This window comes from Clarias gariepinus, chromosome 23 (assembly GCF_024256425.1).
Source record: "Clarias gariepinus isolate MV-2021 ecotype Netherlands chromosome 23, CGAR_prim_01v2, whole genome shotgun sequence".
NCBI classification, from domain to species: Eukaryota; Metazoa; Chordata; class Actinopteri; order Siluriformes; family Clariidae; genus Clarias; species Clarias gariepinus.
The window spans coordinates 3842841-3863526 of NC_071122.1; the positions used below are offsets into that span (position 1 = coordinate 3842841).

The 20686-nt window shown below is 35.4% G+C and overlaps 1 protein-coding gene across 2 annotated transcripts in view; it reads left to right on the top strand.

The window, feature by feature from the left end:
- Positions 1-16309, top strand: part of LOC128511618 (retinoic acid receptor gamma-A-like) — a 39722-nt gene extending 23413 nt beyond the window's left edge. For both annotated transcript variants that reach the window (XM_053484554.1, XM_053484555.1), the window contains 7 exons: positions 8052-8200; positions 8791-8932; positions 9713-9876; positions 10086-10262; positions 12614-12818; positions 12905-13063; positions 14353-16309. In XM_053484554.1, the coding sequence (XP_053340529.1) occupies positions 8052-8200; positions 8791-8932; positions 9713-9876; positions 10086-10262; positions 12614-12818; positions 12905-13063; positions 14353-14651 (1295 nt within the window). In that variant the 3' untranslated portion in view covers positions 14652-16309. The remainder of the gene's footprint in view (positions 1-8051; positions 8201-8790; positions 8933-9712; positions 9877-10085; positions 10263-12613; positions 12819-12904; positions 13064-14352) is intronic.
- The last annotated feature ends 4377 nt before the right edge of the window (positions 16310-20686 follow it).

Below are 20686 nucleotides of genomic sequence, written 5' to 3' on the forward strand. Positions count from 1 at the left end.
TTCTTTATGATGGGACAACATACTTTTATACAGTAGGGAACTTGTCAGAATTTGTGGGAATCTGGGTTCTTTAGGTCTCTTGAAAAATTATTTAAGAGTTTGTGGGCTAAATATGGGTTCAAAATCTCTACTAAACTACTTGTAACTCTTAGGTTGGATTTGTGTTATGACAACAGGGTCTCCTAAAAACATGTAGGGTTTATCCAGAGGGAAAATTAGAGAAATTAATAACCCTTAAAAGTCCTAAGAGTCTATAATAATGTCCGTTAGACATTATAAATCATCAAGTAAGCGTATTGCATAATGCACAAAATAATGCCTTATATACTTTAAATCTAAGACAGCATAAATGTCAACACTACCCATTCCTGTGGAAGAAAAGAGGAAAAAAAGATGTGTAGGATTAGAGACAGAGTTGGCTAAAGGTCTAAAAGTGGGAAAATGGACAGCAGACCAGAACGTCTTTAATCACTCCCTAAATTCAAGATTTAATAATATTTCTGCTTCTTTAAAGTTTATTTTTTCTTACATAGTGCATGAGATCTCCTCATATTAATTTACAAAAATTTAATTTAAGCAATTTCATCTTGTGAAAAATGTGATAAAATTGTGAGCCTTCAGCTTTCACTACACAGTGCACACGTGTTTTTTTTTTAAACTAAACTACAAGTTTACTTTTTAATATTTAAATTTAAATAACCTTAAACAATATTACTTTTTAGGTACTTTTTATAACTGTTTACTTATGTTCATCTTTTAATAACTTTTACAGCAATGATATAATCTGTTAATCATGCTACAGGGTGTGTGTATGTAGCTGTAAATAATTGAAAAAAATTAACCTAATGAACCAAAATAAATAAGGAAATATTTATTAAAGAAAAAATTAAATTCAGAAAGAAAGAAATATTAATTAAAGATATTTTTACTCTAAACAACAGTGCTGAGTATCAGAAAGTTGCCTTACTGTGCTGCAGATTTAGTCAAGATTTCAGCATTAGCATAGCATCGTTAGCAATACAGCATCATTATTTATAGATCATTGATATTAGAGATTTATATTTATTTTATACCTTGTTGTTATTAAGTTATTAATTTTAGTATTAAACATCAGAGATTAGGAGTCTGACTGAGATTTCAGAAAGTGTGTGTGTGTGTGTGTGTGTGTGTGTGTGTATGTGCGTGTTTGTGCACCTCCCAGGTGTCTCATGTGTATCTGTACAGGTTTCACAGCTCGCTGTTAGAATTTGGCCTTTGCACAGTTATGCAGTTTTACAGCAGGACAGCAGTGTGTGAAGGAAACGCTGTAAATAGCATGCATGTTTGCACTCACAACACACACACACACACACGCACACACACACACACACACACACACACACACACACACACACACACACACACACACACTTCTATTTCAGAATTTATAGCATATTATGTTTTCCTATGTTTAGTTTTAACAAGTAACACATGCCAATATAATGCCTATAATATTTTTTTTTATGATTTTATCAAATAATTCAGTTTTTATATTTTATTTTGTCACTTGGTATGAATGTTATTTTATTACAGACATTTTATTAAATTACAAAGTTATTAGAGCCATATACTAAGAAAGTATCTGACCTGATATAGTTATTACAAACATTTAAAAAATATTCAAACCCTAATTTATTTAAATAAAATTATTTCTTTCAAAGTATTATTGAAATAAACAAAGCTATATATTATTTAAAAAATACAATTATATTATATCTATTTTGTATTATTATTAAATTAATTTAATGTATTTATTAAATGTAGCTACAAATGCTGCCTGAATTGTAAACAAAATATAAAACAAACAAAAGACAACAGCAACTTAATCACAAAAATGCTTAGATGTTGTTTCTTAAACCTAAAGCTACTTTTTATTCTTTTTAATATTAAAAATGAATAACATAATACAGAATTGACGCACTTTTTTGTTGATGATTTTAACTTTTTATGAGACTTGCTAGTTTAGTTCAGACACGTTTGTCATTGTGACATGCTAATTGAGCAAGCAAGGCCATGGTTCATGTAAATGCAGTTGGGAGTAAAAGTGCAAAAAAAAATAATGATAACCCTGCCTTTAAAATTAAACTTAACTGTGCTAGATTATTTTTTTGTAAACAGTTTAGAATTTATAGAAATTTGTGTGAATTTGCAAGTGTGAGAGGTTTTAATGCTATCCAAAAAATGTGAGAGGTTTGATGCTAATCAAAAATGTTGACGGTTTCATGAAAATCATAACCTGAGGCTTGTAAATAAAGGACTGAGTAAGTTACATAAAAGTAAAAAATATATATATTTTAAACTGATCCTCATTTTAAACAAAAAAAGTACGTTTTTTTGTTTGTTTTTGGAAAAGTCTTCCGGAGAAACACAACAGTCATGGCTAATGTTAGCTGTTAATAAACAGTTTATGAACAGCTAATTCCATGCTAATTATAAATCTAATTACAGCTGGATACTTAGTGTAGCTATTAATAGTTTCATCATAATGCTAGTTTTGTAAATGTTTTTAATTTTTATTTTATTTATTGTTTTTGAAGCACAAAATGTTTGATGCTAATTACAGTCTGATTTTAGCCATAGCCATTAGCTATGTTCATCTCAAATTGTTTTATTAGAAAAAGACATTTTGGAAAGACAAGATTTTGTCCTGTTAAACAATTACTGTGCAATTGAGAAACAAACAAAGAAAAAAAGGGAAACGATCAAGTCTAAAAGAGGTGAGTTGGATGCTAATGATAGCCCGAGGCTGACAGTATACGATTAGCATATAAGTAAAACTTCTTAACTCTCAGTTCTAACTCTTATGTTTTTTCTTCCTCTTCTTGTGAAGTTGGTCTTGTGTGCGAAGCTGGAGGTGAACTTCATGCTCGTTTGGATTTCTTGTTCTGTTAGGGTTGAGAGAGTGGGAGGTTTTTTTTTTGGTCTCTGGGTGAAGTGCAGGCTGTGACGAAATGCTAAATTCTTCCAGGAAAAAAGTGAAACAGGAATTAAAAAAGGGGTTGGTTTATGGGGCACTGAAAAGAAGAAAGGATGCTTTGTGTGTGTGTCTTGTGTGTGTGTGTGTGTGTGCTGTCGAATAAGACACAATTCGGGTTTAACAAGTGTGTGTGTAAAGACAAAGAAACTCAGTCTTTTCTCCAGATACTGGACTACCAGAGAAATTACACCAATTTATTTTTAAACCCAAAATTAGATTAGGAGAATTTTTTTAACTCAAAACAAAAAGTGTAAAATTTATGTTTAGTGTAACGTTAGGGTAATTAGGCTAATACGAAGCAGAAATGAGTGTCACTTAGTGCAGCTGTATTTATATAAAGTTTATCAAATTTTTCTCGGCCCACTGAAATAAGCTGATCTTTTAAATTGTATTGTAAGTTACATTAAATTTGCCCAACGACCAATAGGATGCTCACTATACTGTGACTTAGCTAATGTTTCCCTTTTTTAATGTATTATTTTTAAATTCAGTAAATTCAGTATTATAACATTTGTTTGGGTAACTCGTAGATTTTGTCTGACACGAATAGTGACTTCCTGCATGTTAGGGACGTTTCAAAATCCAGTCTTCCACTGCATGCTAACTCATCAGCTTCAGTGTGTGTGTGTGTGTGTGTGTGTGTGTGTGTGTGTTATCCAAAAGGCCAAGGTTACATGTTTATGTAGTAGCAGGGACGTGTAAAGGACACATCAGTGTTAACTGTTTTATTAGTTTGGCTCTTGGATGGCATCCTGATATGTGTGTGTGTGTGTGTGTGTGTGTGTGTGTGTGTGTGTGTGTGTGTGTGTGTGTTTTATTGGGTCATCTCCTGGACAATGACCGGTTTTGTTTTAAAGACAGGAAGGATGTGGGGGATGAGGGGTTTATGAAAAAAAAAAAAGTTTTATTTACAACAATTTATTTTCTTATTTTTAAATGTGGGCTACCTATTTAGAATTTTTTATTTATTTAACTATTTTAACTATATTATGGGGCAAAACTTTCCCCCAGGGTTTAGAGAAACACATTTCTGTAGCTGATCTGTAAATGTCACGTGATCAGTAAATCTACTCGGAAATTTTATGAAAAAAGAAAATGAAGCACACACACACACACACATTCACGCATGCACACGCACATACAGTATGCAAACATGCATATACTTTACATGCATACACAAGCATATGCACTCAGAAGTGTAAAACTGAAGAAACTCAAAGTTTGGCTCTGGATTTTCTATGAAAAGTCCACAAACTCTCAGATCAACCTTCCTTTTCTGATTGGTCAAATTTCACAACACGATATTATACAAACACACAACAGGTAGGGAACTAATGGATCAGGTCCATATGTGGAGTAACTACTTAAAGGTTTAGGGTAGTTTTTACTAATTTTTAATATTTTTTCTAACTAGTGTATGTATGTGTGTGTGTGTGTGTGTGTGTTATTATTAACTACAGACAGAGAAATTGGCTACAGTCCTGAAGCCTTCATTCTGAGCTGATGCCAACAGACATCCCATACACACTCTCTACACACTGTATGCACATCCCACACCAGCTACTTTACTCTCCACATAAGGCATACTGTACATAGATGGTGAGGATATATTCTGCTTTCTTTTGAACCTAAGCCTAAAAGAGTTAGCATAATAAATATTCAGGTAGGTTTATTTTTTAACTATACAGTATGTCATGTCTATATGTGTAAAAAGTAGTTTAGTTCTATGTTTTTTTGTGTAAAACCACAATAAAATTACTCGGATCTGATTTTAGCAGTTCTCAGTATTAGGTTTATCAAAAATAACCTCAGATAGTAAATGGCATATAACTTTTTTTTCACAGTGCCATTATTTATTTAAAAATATGTGGACAATACTAAGTACTCGCATGATTAGATAGATCAAGCGCTAGCAGCAATATATTGAAGTAATCATTAGCTGTATGACTTCATCGGTCTCTTGCATCGTTTTGGTGCATCGTTTTGGCTTCGGTTCTTTAAGGTTTTTTTGGAATTGACTTATGAACAGCTCTCCCGGCACAAGGTCCCAGCAAGGTCCCCTCATACCCCCACTGTCTGTATCAGAATGATTGAAAAATAAAAGTTTAAGTTTTTGATATGTCCTAGTCAAAGTCTGGACCATTCTGTAGCAGACAGTGGGTATGAGGTGTTTCTGCTGAAATGTTGTTTGGTTTTTGCCTATTTTGGTTAATGCTTTACATTTCCTTTTTACAGAACCTCATTTGTTCATTTGTGTTCTTTTTAGACAAAAGAGGTTTCTCCGGGCAACCATTTCAAACAAACCATACTTGTTCAGTCTTCTTCTAATTGTGCTGTCATGGCCTTTAACATGTGACATGCGCAGTGAGAGCTGTGGTGGCAGGATGGCTTAGTGATTAGCACTGTCTCCTTGCACCTAAAGGGTCCGGTGTCAATTATCACCTCCAGTCCGCGTGCATGACTGTTCTTCCCGTGTTTGATGGGTTTTTTTTAAGTGACCTTGTTTCCTCTTATAGTCCAAATAAATGCAAATGAGGCTAATTTGGAGTTCCCAAATTGCCTGTAGTGTGTAAATGAAGTCTCCAGGTCCCCTGCAAACCTGTATACAGGATAAAGTGGTATAGACGATGAAGTTTGAGGCCTGTAGGGTCTGAAATAAAGCTCTTTTTTGTGTTTGTTTTGTTTTTGCATTCCTCTGAGCATTGCATGGTCTGACCTTGGAATGAATGTGCTGGGACGCCCACTTTTGGGAAGATTGGCAACTGTCTTGAATGCTTCATGTCTGAATAAGCTTTCTCACCATAGAATGTTGAACTTCAAAATGGTTGGAAATCGTTTATAAACCTTTTTCAGATTAATGTGCAGCAGCAACTGGTTCTTTAAGACGATAGTTTATTACTCATTTCCTTGTGTGTGTGTGTTAACACACACCTGAATATTTAATACAGATGCAAACTGACAAATACTTTTATAGATATCAGCACACCTGCAGGTGATCAGTAGTAATGGGCTACTTAGTATTGGCCACATGTTTTATCTATGTAAGTTTTGTTAAATAAATAATGAAACATTGAAAAAAGTTATATGTAGCTGATTGTCTGAGGTTGTATTTGTCTGATACTAAGACCCATTATGAGTTGACTTTTGTTGTGTTTTTACACAAAAGACAGAACAATAAAGAAAAAGAGGGGGGCACTAACTTTTACAATGTTTATATGCCCATAGTCCATAAAGTTTAATTTTTCCTTTATTTCAAAATAAATTTATTTCCAAGCTTAAATATTTTTTCAGTGCAGTGCAAATAGAGAGAGAAATATTTATTAAGCTATTTATCAAGTCCTGTGTTCATTTTACTGTCTACACCCTGTCACTGTGCATGTGTGTGTGTGTGTGTGTGTGTATGTGTGTATTCGTGCAAATTTGTATTTCAATCCTGTCTAAGCAATCTATTCAGACCAAAAAAAAATCCATGACCACCGATTTCTTGTCTTTCATTCTTTCCATCTTATTTCTCCTTTAAAAGCACAGAATAAAAAAAAGTATCTTTCCTCTTTGTTAATTCGACTTTTTGGAAAGGTTTTGAAGTTATTTTAAATGTTGCAGATTTTTTTGCATTTTGATGTGAAAGCAAGCACAATTTAAACTAATTTATTTATATATTTTATTTTCATGTCGCTTAGTGCATTAATTAATTAATACTTTCAATGTTTTTATATTTATGTTTCATCCCTAAAGAAATTGCACGTTGTTTTTTTTTGTTTTTTTGTTCACATCGTTTGTCATATTTATTTCAACTAAATTCTCCTTTTAAATCTCATGTTCAAGTGAGGAGTCAAAGTGAAATCCAAGTTCAAACACACTCTTCTTACACTCTGTCTCTGTCGTTATTTCTCATATCCTCTTCGTCTGTCCCTCCTCCTGCTTCTATTTTATTAGACCCCCCTCGTCCAGCGCTCGTTAAGTCTTACCCACTGGGTGAGACCTCAGCCGCCATTCAAAAAGTTTTTTGGGACCTATTAAAACCTGAGATTCCTCTGTTTTTTTGTCCTTTTTCCCTCTTTTATTGTTTTTACATGTTGGGAGTCAGTGGGACTGAGAGACAGCTGGCGATCAATCGACGTCCGAGATAACTAATAAAACCCCCAGAGCCTTGGGCCTCGTCCTGAACCCATATAAACACACACACACACATACACACATTCAGAGTTTACAGGGGAACTTGCAAGGGTGCAGGCGCTGTAAAAAGATCAGCCAGGCAGCTGGGAGAAATTGCACACTGAGGAGAAACTCAGGACAGGCCAAGGGTCAGAGGTTAAGGTTCACCACTATGACACATCGGATAGAACTTAGCATTGCTCCTGCTAATGAGAAAGAGGCAATGAAGTGGTATGAAGAGAAATAAAGAGAAACTGGACGGAACAGAATCCTGCTGCACACACACACACACACACACACACACACACACACACACACACACACACAACTTTCCTTTTGCCTTCTTTACATTTCTTTTCACTTTTTTGTCTTTCTTGTACTTTCAATCCATCTACATTCTTTCTTGAAAAATATCAGAGGCTTCTTTCACCATATAACAGGCACAAGATGGTCATATCAGCAGATTAGCACGGATACATTGAATCAAGATCAAACGCAAATATTTGGTGAGTTCAGTGAGAGTTAAAGCTGCTGAGGGACGAAGAACCAAAACCACAAAAATAAGCCAGATGGCAGCCATGATAAGCTTCAGACAAGTGTATGTGTGTGTGTGTGTGTGTGTGTAAGGGAGAGAGAGAGAGAGAGAGAGAGAACATGTGTCCTTCTACTGTTCTTCTTTCATGGTTTCAAATAAACATGAATTTTCATACTTTGAAAACAAGAACACGTAATCCACGAGTCACATGGCAACAGTAAAAAAAAAAGTGCTTATATTTGAGTCTGGACACACACGATGACGTTTAGATGTTAGGAGAGCAAATGGTGTAGTATGTCTGGTTGGTTCATAGGGATGACTCTCTCTCTCTCTCTCTTTGTACAGCGGTGGAGACTCGGAGTACGAGTTCTGAGGAACTGATCCCGAGCTCTCCATCTCCTCCTCCTCCTCCCCGAGTCTATAAGCCGTGTTTTGTTTGTCAGGACAAATCATCAGGATATCACTACGGCGTCAGTTCCTGTGAGGGCTGCAAGGTAAGCTTACTGTGACCTAACGCTGCCCCGTTCTATTCCAAACATCCAAATTCTGCCCCATTATAATCATCCAAACCCCATCCAATCATCATCATCATCATTTAAACCTCAGACCTTATCGTCATCCAAACCCCACAGCACTGACCTCATCCAAGCTCCACCCCCTATACCTAAACAAGCCTTATCTAATCCTCATCTTAACTCTTCCTCCATCTTCCATTCAACCCATACTTTCCCATCCATACCCCACTACAACCCACCCATTTTCTCATCGTGGCCCCACCCTCTCCCTGATGCTAACAACACACTTCACACACCAGGTCCCCCACCAGGTGGAGCAGGAAATACTTTAATTTCCAGTCTGGAGAGTGATGAAGTGAGAAAAATGTGGCCCACCATATGGTACAGACAATACAGTGCTGCCCCCAGGTGGTGAGGTACAGTATTTACTGTATTTCCTGAAAATGTATGTACAGTACATGTACAGAGTCATGGAAGTTAAAAATCTCACAGAAGTAATAAATCTCAGTGGTTCAAGAGGGAAACCTTTCCAAGATAAATTATCTGAGTTCTCACTCCTGTTTTCTCAGGGTTTTTTTCGCCGTAGCATTCAGAAGAACATGGTCTACACCTGCCACAGGGATAAAAACTGCCAGATCAACAAGGTGACACGTAACCGCTGTCAGTACTGTCGCCTGCAGAAGTGCTTCGAGGTCGGCATGTCCAAAGAAGGTGAGACAAAGTTACAAAATAAAGTGCTTTAAAACATGTACACATAACAACAAATATATATGATGATTACATTGCCTTGGAAGTTTTATAGTTCTATGGTTTTTTTTCTTCTGTCATTTTCTTTTTCATATAAATAAATAAATAAATAAATAAATAAATAAATCCAGTATAATCAAATTAAGAAATAAACATTATTTCTTAATTTGATTATACTGGATTTATTTATTTATATATTTTTTATTGTCATAAAAGCTTTCTTTTATTACTTTTTTTTCTTTCTGATCATGTACTCTTTCTTTCTTTCTTTCTTTCTTTCTTTCTTTCTTTCTTCTCCCTTTCTTGCTTTCCTTTTCCACTATTCCACTCTTCTCCACTATTACATATTTTTTTCTTTCTTTGTCTGCTTATTTTTTCCCTTGTTTCTCCTTTTTCTATGTATTATCTTTTGTTTACAACTTCCTCTTCCTTTCTTTTTCTCTTTTCCATACCTGAATAATTTTTACTTTCTTTTGATCTGTCAACTCAAGTATTGATTTCTCTTCTTTTCTAGTTGTATTTTTTCTTCTTTTCTTTTTTTTAATTAATCAATCCTACCTTTCTAGTTTTATTTTCTTATTTATTTTTCTTTCCACTTTCTCGTTTCCTTTTTTTCATTCCTCCATCCCTCCAATTCCAATTTGTCTTTTTGTTTTCTTTTCTCTAATCAATTTTCTCCTTTGTGAACTATCTCTCTCTCTCTCTCTCTCTCTCTCTCTCTCTCTCTCACTCTATTTCACTTAGCGGTGAGAAATGACAGAAATAAGAGGAAGAAGGATGTAAAAGAAGAAGCTGTTGTGCCAGAAAGCTTTGAACTGAGTGGAGAGCTGGAGGAGTTGGTGAATAAAGTCAGTAAAGCTCACAGAGAAACGTTTCCCTCTTTATGTCAGCTGGGAAAATACACCACTGTGAGTGTGTATACACACACACACACACACACACACACACACACACACACACACACACACACTTTAGTATTTATAGAAGCACAAAAGACATGACACTTGCAGCTTCTCTTAACTGCAGTTTATTTTTATAGTTGATATATTTACAAAGCTATATTAATTTGTTTGTATGTATGTGTGTGTGTGTGTGTGTGGGTGGGTGTTCTGTGTAGAACTCAAGTGCAGATCACAGGGTCCAGCTGGATTTGGGTTTGTGGGATAAATTCAGTGAACTCTCTACTAAGTGCATCATTAAAATTGTGCAATTTGCCAAACACTTGCCGGGTTTTACTTCACTCACCATCGCAGACCAGATCACACTGCTCAAGTCCGCCTGCCTTGACATACTGGTAAAACACACACACACACACACGCACACACACACACACACACACACACACACACACACACACACACACACACACACTTTTAAAGTTTTCTTCATTTATGCATCTCATTTACATCTATATTTACAAGCATCCTTATGTAATCTTATATGATTTGACATAAATAGTAATCATGCTATTCTTATTTCAGCATTTAAAAATACATTATGGGGTCAAACACCTAAGGAATGTTAGTAAAAACGCTTCTACTGTGCATTATGTTTTATAATTTAATACAACCATTTTCATTAAAAATCATAATAACAGTACCAGCTTGAGTGAAAAGTAGAGTCTTTCCCCCGTACTTATGAAGGGATAAGACGATTTCACATACGACCTGAATTATTTACATAAATTTCTTAGTGTTTGGTTCACCATCATTTTGCTTTAAAAAAATTTACAATCCATTTTTAGATCAAATCTATCTGAGTGTCATCTGATTACACAAAAGACATTAGACAAAGAAATTTTTGACCTTTTGTACCATTTTAAGTTAAAAAGCTATAAGTTAATACATATGTTACATTTTAAACTTATGTAAATAAATATTTTTTTAAATAGTTATTATAGCTGCTTTGTCATAAATGTCCATTTTTAAAGTTCTGTAAAATAAAACCAAACTAAATATCACAAATTTGCCCAGGATTAAATATGGAGCTGGAAATAGTGCATAATCTTAAGTATTACATTTACATGAACTTTAACTTTGTTTGTTTAAAATATTAAAAAATCTAAAATATTCATGGCCCGGTTTCTCGAAAGCTTCTTATCGCTAAGTAGTTTTTAAGTTGTACCTTAACCTCTCTCTTAACGTTATGGCGCATTTCCCGAAACGTTCTTACGCTAAGTATCTTTAAGGTAAGTCACACGTTCGTAAGGTTGGTCTGGACCAACCTTAACTCACTCTTAGCGTAGTTTCAGCTCAAGTCGCCGCCACTGAACAGCAGTCTTTATAAATCAGCGGCGTATGGAAGCACCTTATGGCACGTTATCAAAGATGTATTAATGATGGAATAAATATATTATTAAATAATATATAAATAAAAATATTGTATTTGATATCAGAACTTATAGAGTGACTTTTAATTAGCCTATTTCATAATGTGACTAATGCATAAAAATTGGCGATCACTTTTAATATTAAACAGGTGGCAAACAATTTGGCAGCGATACAGCGTGTTGTTGTGTTAAACTGAGGACGGCGCCGTCCGTGGAGCCGTGAGGTTCATTTACATTTTTTTCTTTAGACAAAACTTCACAATTTTCATATTTTCCCTGAGGTCGCTATTTAAAAAAAAAAAAAAAAAAAAAAAGGACCTTGCAGATCTTCGCGGAACGTCGAGCGGGCACTCGAGGCGGCTCACGGTGCCTAATACCCCTTTCTCACCTGTGCGGCTTGACTTATGGTGAGATGCGATGTTAGGCCCCGCGAGCTGCCGCGAGCTTCCGCATGTTAAACATGTTGAATTTTTTTGCGCGGTAAAATGGAAACTGTAGGGGTATTAAACCTCTACTCTGTCATCTCATCGTATTCATTCCATAAGTGCGCTATACAACCCCAACCACTGACATGCTTCACATTGTTTCTGAAGCTGGTAAAGAGTGTTTGTCAGCTGTTTGTCAATCAACTATCGTTTGACTGTCACTACAGGTTACATGAAAATATTAGCGACAGTTTGTTGATTTCATTTATATATTTGCCTATTATGGCATGCTATTGATAAGTTAACCCGTGTCGAAATAAACGTTATTTAAAGAATTCAGTGCCCATGTTTAATTTACATAGAAAGTGCCGTCTTCCTTAACACTGTCATGCAAAAGAAGTCAAAAATCGATTCCTGAGCAACCGAAGTCTTGTAACGTCGAACGTAAGAGGCAGCGACTTGAGAAGACTCCTAAGGGACAGTTCGAGAAATACACTTTATCACAAGTTATCACTTTACGTAAGATATATCTTAAGAGTCTTCTTAGCGCGCGAATAGTGTGCGTTATCGAGAAACCGGGCCCAGATTATTAACAATGTAAAATAAAAAAACAGATTTTTATTGTGGTTACTTTTTTTAAGTGGATGCCACTTTATGTTTGTAATTACTGTTATTATAAGTAGTAGTAATAGCAGCAGCATTAGTAGTAAATTCTATCAAAGAAATTTAACTTAGCATTTTAACATTTTGCTAAAATGATTACAAAATTTAGATTATTAATACAGTAGCAATGCTTCCCTTTCTCCCCTTTCAAATTCAAATGTAACTATGTTTTTCTATTCATGTTTTCTTGTCTTCTTGTGCATGTGTGTGTATGTTTGTGTGTGTTAGATGTTGAGGATTTGTACACGTTACACTCCTGAGCAGGACACCATGACCTTTTCAGATGGTTTGACTCTAAACAGAACTCAGATGCACAATGCAGGATTCGGGCCTCTGACTGACCTGGTCTTCTCCTTTGCTGATCAGCTGCTTCCTCTGGAGATGGATGACACTGAGACCGGACTTCTGAGTGCCATCTGCCTCATCTGTGGAGGTACTTCACTGACTCACAGCTACGGTATCTATAAATCAGTATTCGAACTGTGTGAATTGCACTTATCTGCTTAATGTATGTTTTAGACCGCATGGATTTGGAGGAGCCTCAGAGAGTAGATCGGCTGCAGGAGCCCTTACTGGAAGCGTTAAAGATCTACACACGGAGGCGCCGCCCCAATAAACCGCACATGTTCCCTCGAATGCTGATGAAAGTCACTGACCTGCGGGGCATAAGCACTAAAGGTCACCCCCCACACACACCCAATCAATACACACATATAAAGTGTTTATATATTTTACACACATTACTACTACTACAAAAAAAAACATGACACAAAATCCTCATTTTGCTGCCTGAGGTCTGTCTTATTTTTCTGTATATAGAAATCCGCCATCTTGGAATAATTCCATGAAAACAATCATAAATAACATTATGTTTAGCCTATTGCTGCTTTTTTAAGAAGCTGCTCATTCAATACATTATGTTCCTCTGCTAATTTAATTTTATTGTCACCTAACATTGCTGAACCCCAAATCATAATGCTGCCTCCAAAGGCTTGTACAGTGTGCACTATGTATGATGGGTGCATTATTTAATGCCCTTCCCTTCTCACCCTAACGCACCCATCACTCTGAAACAAGCTCAACCTAGACTCATCACACCATATGACCTTTTTCACATTGTTTATGTATGTAATTGCTCTTACTTTAATTATTAACCATGGGTATGGTTTTAACAGGTCATTTTTGTCCATGCAACTTCACCGAGCATTTAAATGATCTCCCATCACATTAATTCAGGATGTTTTTTCTGATCACATTTCTTCTGTGAAGTTAAGGGTTTAGCACAATCTATCCAGGGTTTAATCATTTGTTGGACAATTCTTATCCTAATTCCAGTAATTTCAGTCAAAATCTCCTTACTTGTTGTCTTTGCTTGATGCAGTACAATAAGGTGACACTTCTGAAATTATGTTTTTTAGGCCAGGCAAGCAATTGATTAATTGATTGATTGATAGATAGATAGATAGATAGATAGATAGATAGATAGATAGATAGATAGATAGATAGATAGATAAATCAGTTGTAACATTTACATCTTATTTTCTAGATATTTGTATTCAAATACATATACATTTTTAAAGTTTGTAAAATTACTTGTATGTATTTATTTACACATTGTTAAAAACACACCAAGCTAAAATTTGATTTTATAAAAAGTGCTGTAACAATTTCAATAATATTAATTATTATTAATGAAAGTTATTATATGGTACTGTAATAATTATTATATATACATACTTACTAATAATTACTATAATAAATGCTTTACTTTTTCCAAGTACAGGCTAATTTTTATTTCATATTTTTATGTAATTTATTGTTGTTAAATTTATTATAATATAATGCACTAATTATGATATTAACATACAGTAAAATAAATGCTAATAAAACAATAGCAATAGCATGTTTCATTCATAATATTATCATTCTGTACTTTTGTGTGCATGTGTGTGTGTGTACATGCACAGGTGCGGAACGAGCAATCACACTAAAGATGGAGATCCCCGGGCCGATGCCTCCACTCATCCGTGAGATGCTCGAAAACCCAGAGGTTTATGAGGAAAGTCTTCCTTCTCCTTCTATCCAGGCCATTAAACGAGAGAGGGATGAAGACTCCACCCCAGAAGAAGAGGAAGATGAGGAGCATGAGTGTGCAGAGGAGGAGAGAGAGAGAAGAGGAGGCAGTGAGGATGATGATGAGTGGAGCATCCTGCAGGTGGAGATGGAGGAGAAGAAAAAGAAGAGCATAACGGGTAGAGCACAGTGATATCATAATTATCTGTATTTTCCCTCGACACACACACAGTCAGGTCTAAACATCCGAGTATTCCAACAGGAATTTATTAAGAAATGTTACTTTAACATTTATTGAACTCTAATCCTGCAGACTTGTTTCCTGTAGATTAGCCTTTAAACTGAATCTTTACTTTAGATTGTTAGTATAAAAAGTGATGAATAAAGACACATGTAAAAAATTTTTTTAGAAACCTTGTCAAGTTACCTTAAATTAGCCAGCTGGCTACGACTAAAAGGGCAAAAGTAAACATTTAATAAATATGATTAAAAAATTATCTCAGAATTCTTGTCAGTTTAGCTAATGTTACCCACCTAGCTGTAGTTTATGGTGAAAAAAAAATAGGTATTTACAAATATGACAAAAATATTTTTATAAATCCGTGAAGAGATATTCATGTGAGCTAGCTTTTTAGAATCTACTTTGATTTACATGTTGTTATCTCATGTTACCTATCATTCACACCAAAGACAACATATTCATGAAATGACTATAAATGACTAACCCTTAGCAGGTTCAAAGTATATATCTTCATAAATATTACTTAAACAACATTCCAGAAACTTTCTCAGGTGAGGTCATGCTAGCTATCCAGATAGCAATAACAGGGAAAAAACAAACATTTCTAAACATTTCTGACCTGAAAATCCTCTGTAAAATGCTGTAAGATTAGCTCATGTTAATCAGCTAGCACTAGACGCAAAGATGCTAAAGAGCTGTTAATGTTAGAATGAGGAGTAATGGTTAGAGGCATTCCTTTCTAAAAGTCGATTAGCTAGCATTGTGGTAAACATTTATAAGCAACAATTTATGAGCATGACATAATTTATTTTTCTCAGAAATATATGCTGGCTAATTAGCTTTAATGTAATTATTGTGAACATCTACAAACATAACCAATATTCTAACAGAAGGTCAAAGTCAGATACCAGTATTACAAGGAAAGATTAAAAGTTTTTGTGTAAATTGCTAAAATCTTATGAATCAGCAGGGCCCGGTTTCTCAAAAGCTTCTTATCGCTAAGTAGTTCTTAAGTTGTACCTTAACCTCTCTCTAAACGTTATGGCGCATTTCCCGAAATGTTCTTACAGTACGCTAAGTATCTTTTAGGTAAGTCACACGTTCGTAAGGTTGGTCTGGACCAACCTTAACTCACTCTTAGCCTAGTTTCAGCTTAAGTCGCCGCTACTGTGCAGCAGTCTTTATAAATAAGCGGTGTATGGAAGCACATTATGGCACGTTATCAAAGTCGTATTAATGATGGAATATACTGTAGGCCTGTTTAAGAATTTTATTTTATTTGATATCAGAACTAATAGAGTGACTTTTAATTAGCCTATTTCATAATGTGACTAATGCATTAAAATTGGCAATCACTTTTAATATTAAACAGGTGGCAAACAATTTGGCAGCGATACAGCGTGTTGTTGTGCTAAACTGAAGACGGCGCTGTCCGCGGAGCCGTGTGGTTCATGTAAATTTTGCCTTTAGACAAAACTTCAGCCCTTTTCATATTTTCCCTGAGGTCGCTATAAAAAAAAAGGTTTCGCCTTCCAAGGCAACAGATTATGGAGCTTCTTGACCTGCTCAGACCTGCACTTGCCAGGCCAACACGTTGTACATTCGCTCTACGTCCCGATGTCCAGCTGCTCGCTGCTTTTTGTTTAAAATATATTTCATTGATCATTAGCCATTATCCATAACTGGATGGGCTTTTCTTTTGACACGTTTTATTTTATGAAATTTTATTTAGTTAAATGAGAAAATAAACTTGGGAGTTTCAAAAACCGCATCCATAAATTTTTCTGAGTGATTGTAACGTGTAATACACCTATCTCACCTATGCGGTTTGACCCGCTGTGAGATGCGGTGTTATACCCTTATATCACCTACACGGTCTCGCGCAGTGGCCGTAAGTAGGGTTCATCAAGATTCACCGCGAGTTTTTGCGCTGTGATTACGTTTCCATCTTTCCGCTTGAAAAATTAAACGTTTTTTTTTGGCGGTCCTCGCGGAAGCTTGCAGACCTTGCAGATCTTTGCGGAACGTTGGGCGGGCACTCGAGGCAGCTCACGGTGCCTAATACCCCTATCTCACCTGTGCGGCTTGACTCATGGTGAGATGCGATGTTAGGCCCCGCGAGCTGCCGCGAGCTTCCGCATGTTAAACATGTTGAATTTTTTTGCGTGGTAAAATGGAAACTCGCGCTGAATCATGATGAACCGGACTTACTGCCACCGCGCGAAATAAGTGCGCTATACAACCCCAACCACTGACATGCTTCACATTGTTTCTGAAGCTGGTGAAGAGTGTTGTCAGCTGTTTGTCAATCAACTATGATTGTATACTCGGTTCGTTTGACTGCCACAGGTTACATGAAAATATTAGCGACAGTTTGTTGATTTCATTTATATATTTGTCTATTATGGCATGCTATTGATAAGTTAACCCGTGTCGAAATAAACGTTATTAAAAGAATTTAGTGCCCATGTTTAATTTGCATAGAAAGTGCCGTCTTTCTTAACGCTGTCATGCAAAAGGAGTCAAAAATCGATTCCTGAGCCACCGATGTCAGCTAATTCAGGACCTTCACTGTAGACAGCGCCTTGTAACGTCGGACGTAAGAGGCAGCGACTTAAGAAGACTCCTAAGGGACAGTTCGAGAAATACACTTAGAAAAGTTATCACTTTTCTTCTTAGCGCGCTAAGAGTGTGCGTTATTGAGAAACCGGCCCATGGTCAGAAATTCTGACAACATTGGTTAATATTAACTAGCTCATTTGCAGTGATGATTGTGTATATTTTTAAAGTACTTTTCATAAAACCCATAAGTTTAGCTTGTTTCATCCAATTAGCTAATATTAAAAACATTATGATATACAATCCTTTTAGAACACCATGCATTTCACTGCATATCGTACTGTGTATGACTGTGTATCGGACAAATAAAATTTGAATTTAAAAATTGTAACATTTCTGAACATAATACAAATCCTATAAGAAATCCTATAAGATTAGCTCATAGCTAGAGATAAGAAACCCGGATCCATTAATGGATTCAAATCCTTCTAAATCACTCACTGAACGGATCCGTGTCTCATGAGTCCTTTGAGTCACTCGAGTCTGACTGCACATCCTATGGTCCCTCCATTAGAGAGTGTTCACTGAATCCCTAAAATCCACTGAATCCTTGGACTCATGAATCCTGCACATTGATTTCCTTAGATCCGGCTGTTTCAGTGGATCTGTCAGATTCAGTACGAATTTGACAGATCCACTGAATCCAACGGTGAATCCCACGCTGAATCCTCAGAAGAATCAGCCAGAACACATAATATTTTGAGTTAGTTTGTTTCTGACCATAAAAATATAAATGACTGAAAATCAAGAATTATCAATGCCAAATGTTTATTTTAATGATAAATGCACATAGAAATAAGACAACAACAAATATCACAAAATATAAAAAGTGAATCACTCAGAATTTGGCTTGTAGGCTAATATGAATGTGTCAAATATGAAGATTTAAAAAATCACCTTTCTTTTTAAACAAATGTGAACAACCCTTTAAAATAAAGGGTTAAAACAAATAGGCTATTGGTAAGGTTTCATATAATAAAAAAAAAAAAAGGGGTGAAATCGGAACTTGAACTGGAGTGTTCACACATATAATGCAGTCACTGTATACATTGAGCTAGAGCATCACATGCTTCGCATTCCAATTTTGTTAAAGTTGTGCTGTGGAGTGGAAACAGGGCCGACATGATACAACTGCCAACGTTTTTTTTTTTTATCAAAGTTTGTCATAATATACATCTACATCACACCAACATGTAACAAAAATATGTTTAGTGTTAATAAAATCAGATTATAGAGCACTATGTCTAATCACACAATTTTGGAAACTGCAGTTTGTGCTGTCACTGGGATTCTGCCTGCTTTTACTGTACCACTGTCCCTCCACTAAGGGCGCTCAACGAATCGTTAGAATCCACCAAATCCTTGGAGTTATGAATACACAGTCCCTCGCTGAATCCCCTGGTTCAGATGAATCAGTACCCGCGATCTTAAGTCTTTTATGTTTCTGACCATGCAGGAGGTTTTTGAAACAACTCAGGCAGCTACGTTTTTCTACAGTTACTGTTCACAACAACTAAACAACAATTGCTACAGTACTTAGAGCAACTGAACGGTGTCATTTTCTGTTTGTATTTATGTATGTTGTTGTTAGCAGATAACCTGGGACATACTGATCCGAGTAAATGAGGAGAAGGATTTGTGATTCGTGAGTTAGAGTATATAAAGGATTGAGTTATTCAACCCGGATGAATCTAGATTCACTCATCTGTAGTGTTAGCAGCATTAGTGTTAGAGCACAAAAGCAGGAATAGGGCTCACAGTATTCATGTTTGATATCTGATGAAATAAAGAAACAGAAAAGACACTTGAATGAAGAAAAAAAAATATTTTGTCTTAGTAAAAAAAAAAAACAATGACAAAAAGCCAGCATTCTGATATGACCATAAAAACAAGTAAAACGCAGATTTTAAAAAAAGAAAGAAAAAAGAAAGAAATTAGTTTCTCTAATTGTGACAGAAATATGTTTACTTTACCTGAAAATGGACAACTTGGCATCTATAAAAGTCTGGGTTCGCAGTTTCCTGATCATATTTTACTTATATAAGTTTAGCAGTGTACAGTTAAACCTTGGGTTGCAAGCATAACTCATTCCAAAAGCATGCTTGTATATCAAAGCACTCATGTATCAATTTCCCCATAAGAAATAATGGAAACCCTGATGATTTATTCCACAACCCAAAAATAAATAATACAAAATATAAAGTAAAAAAGAAAAAAATCCATTTAATCTTTGAAAAAAAATCACGGCGGTAGAGATTGATGACTTTTACACATGCGCACGCACACACAAACATACACACATCAGTTTACACACACACAGACACATGGGGACACACACCAGCTTGCCGACAGAGACTCTCACTCACACAAGCACACGCAAACACACATACAAACAGAAAAAAAATTGCTTTACACGCACTTACACATAGTCTAGGCGTGCATGGATGTTGACCATACAAATAACGCACCTGCACAGAGACTGAGCACAAGACATGATTACCCACAATGCTGCTTGTATTTCAAGACATTGCTTGTTTACCGAGTTAAAATTAATTTAAAATTTTTGCACGGCCTGCAAAACACTCACAGACTAAGGTAGGCGCAATCCAAAGTTTCACTGTATTTTATTTATTTTATTTTTTTGCAAGCGCATTTCAATTCTTTGGGGATTTAGATTTATTATTATTATTATTTGTTTTTGTATCTGTGAGATTCATTTTAAAATAAAAATGGTAAAATGTTAATATCAACATAACTGGAACATGTTACTCTTAATATTGTCCTATTAAAAACAAAACAAAAAAGTGTTCCTTTATTATTATTATTATCAATTATAATTAATTAAGGACACTCAGGGCACGTAGCATCAAGCTATATGTTCATTTAAAAAATCCCATTTAAGGATTGTATTAAAAACATTTTCTTAATTTCAACAAAACCCAAAGCCAAACCCAAAGCCAGGTAAAGTAGCAAGTGTTCATATTTTGCTGTTTTGCAGAGGTTATTTTGATTCTATTACATGTGAAGTGGTAAAACACTCAGTGCCTGAGTGGATCCTTTCACAATGTACAGTAGCATCACATCAAACATGAAAAACTGTGTTACGGTTAGGGGGAGGGAAGTGGATGGGATTTCTAAGCTACGTTTAGTTATTTCTTTTATATTGCTAAATTCATTTTGCATTTACTACATTACGTTGTTTGAATATAGTTGTGCTGTATATTTTGGCATTTTTTTAATCTGCTAAATCCATCTTATAACATTTGCTCCACCATGTACAGTAAGTGCTAAATAAAGAAAGTAAAGTTGCAGTGTTCATAATGTCTTATCGGTTTATTCTGAATGCACTGATATCCGGACTTATGACA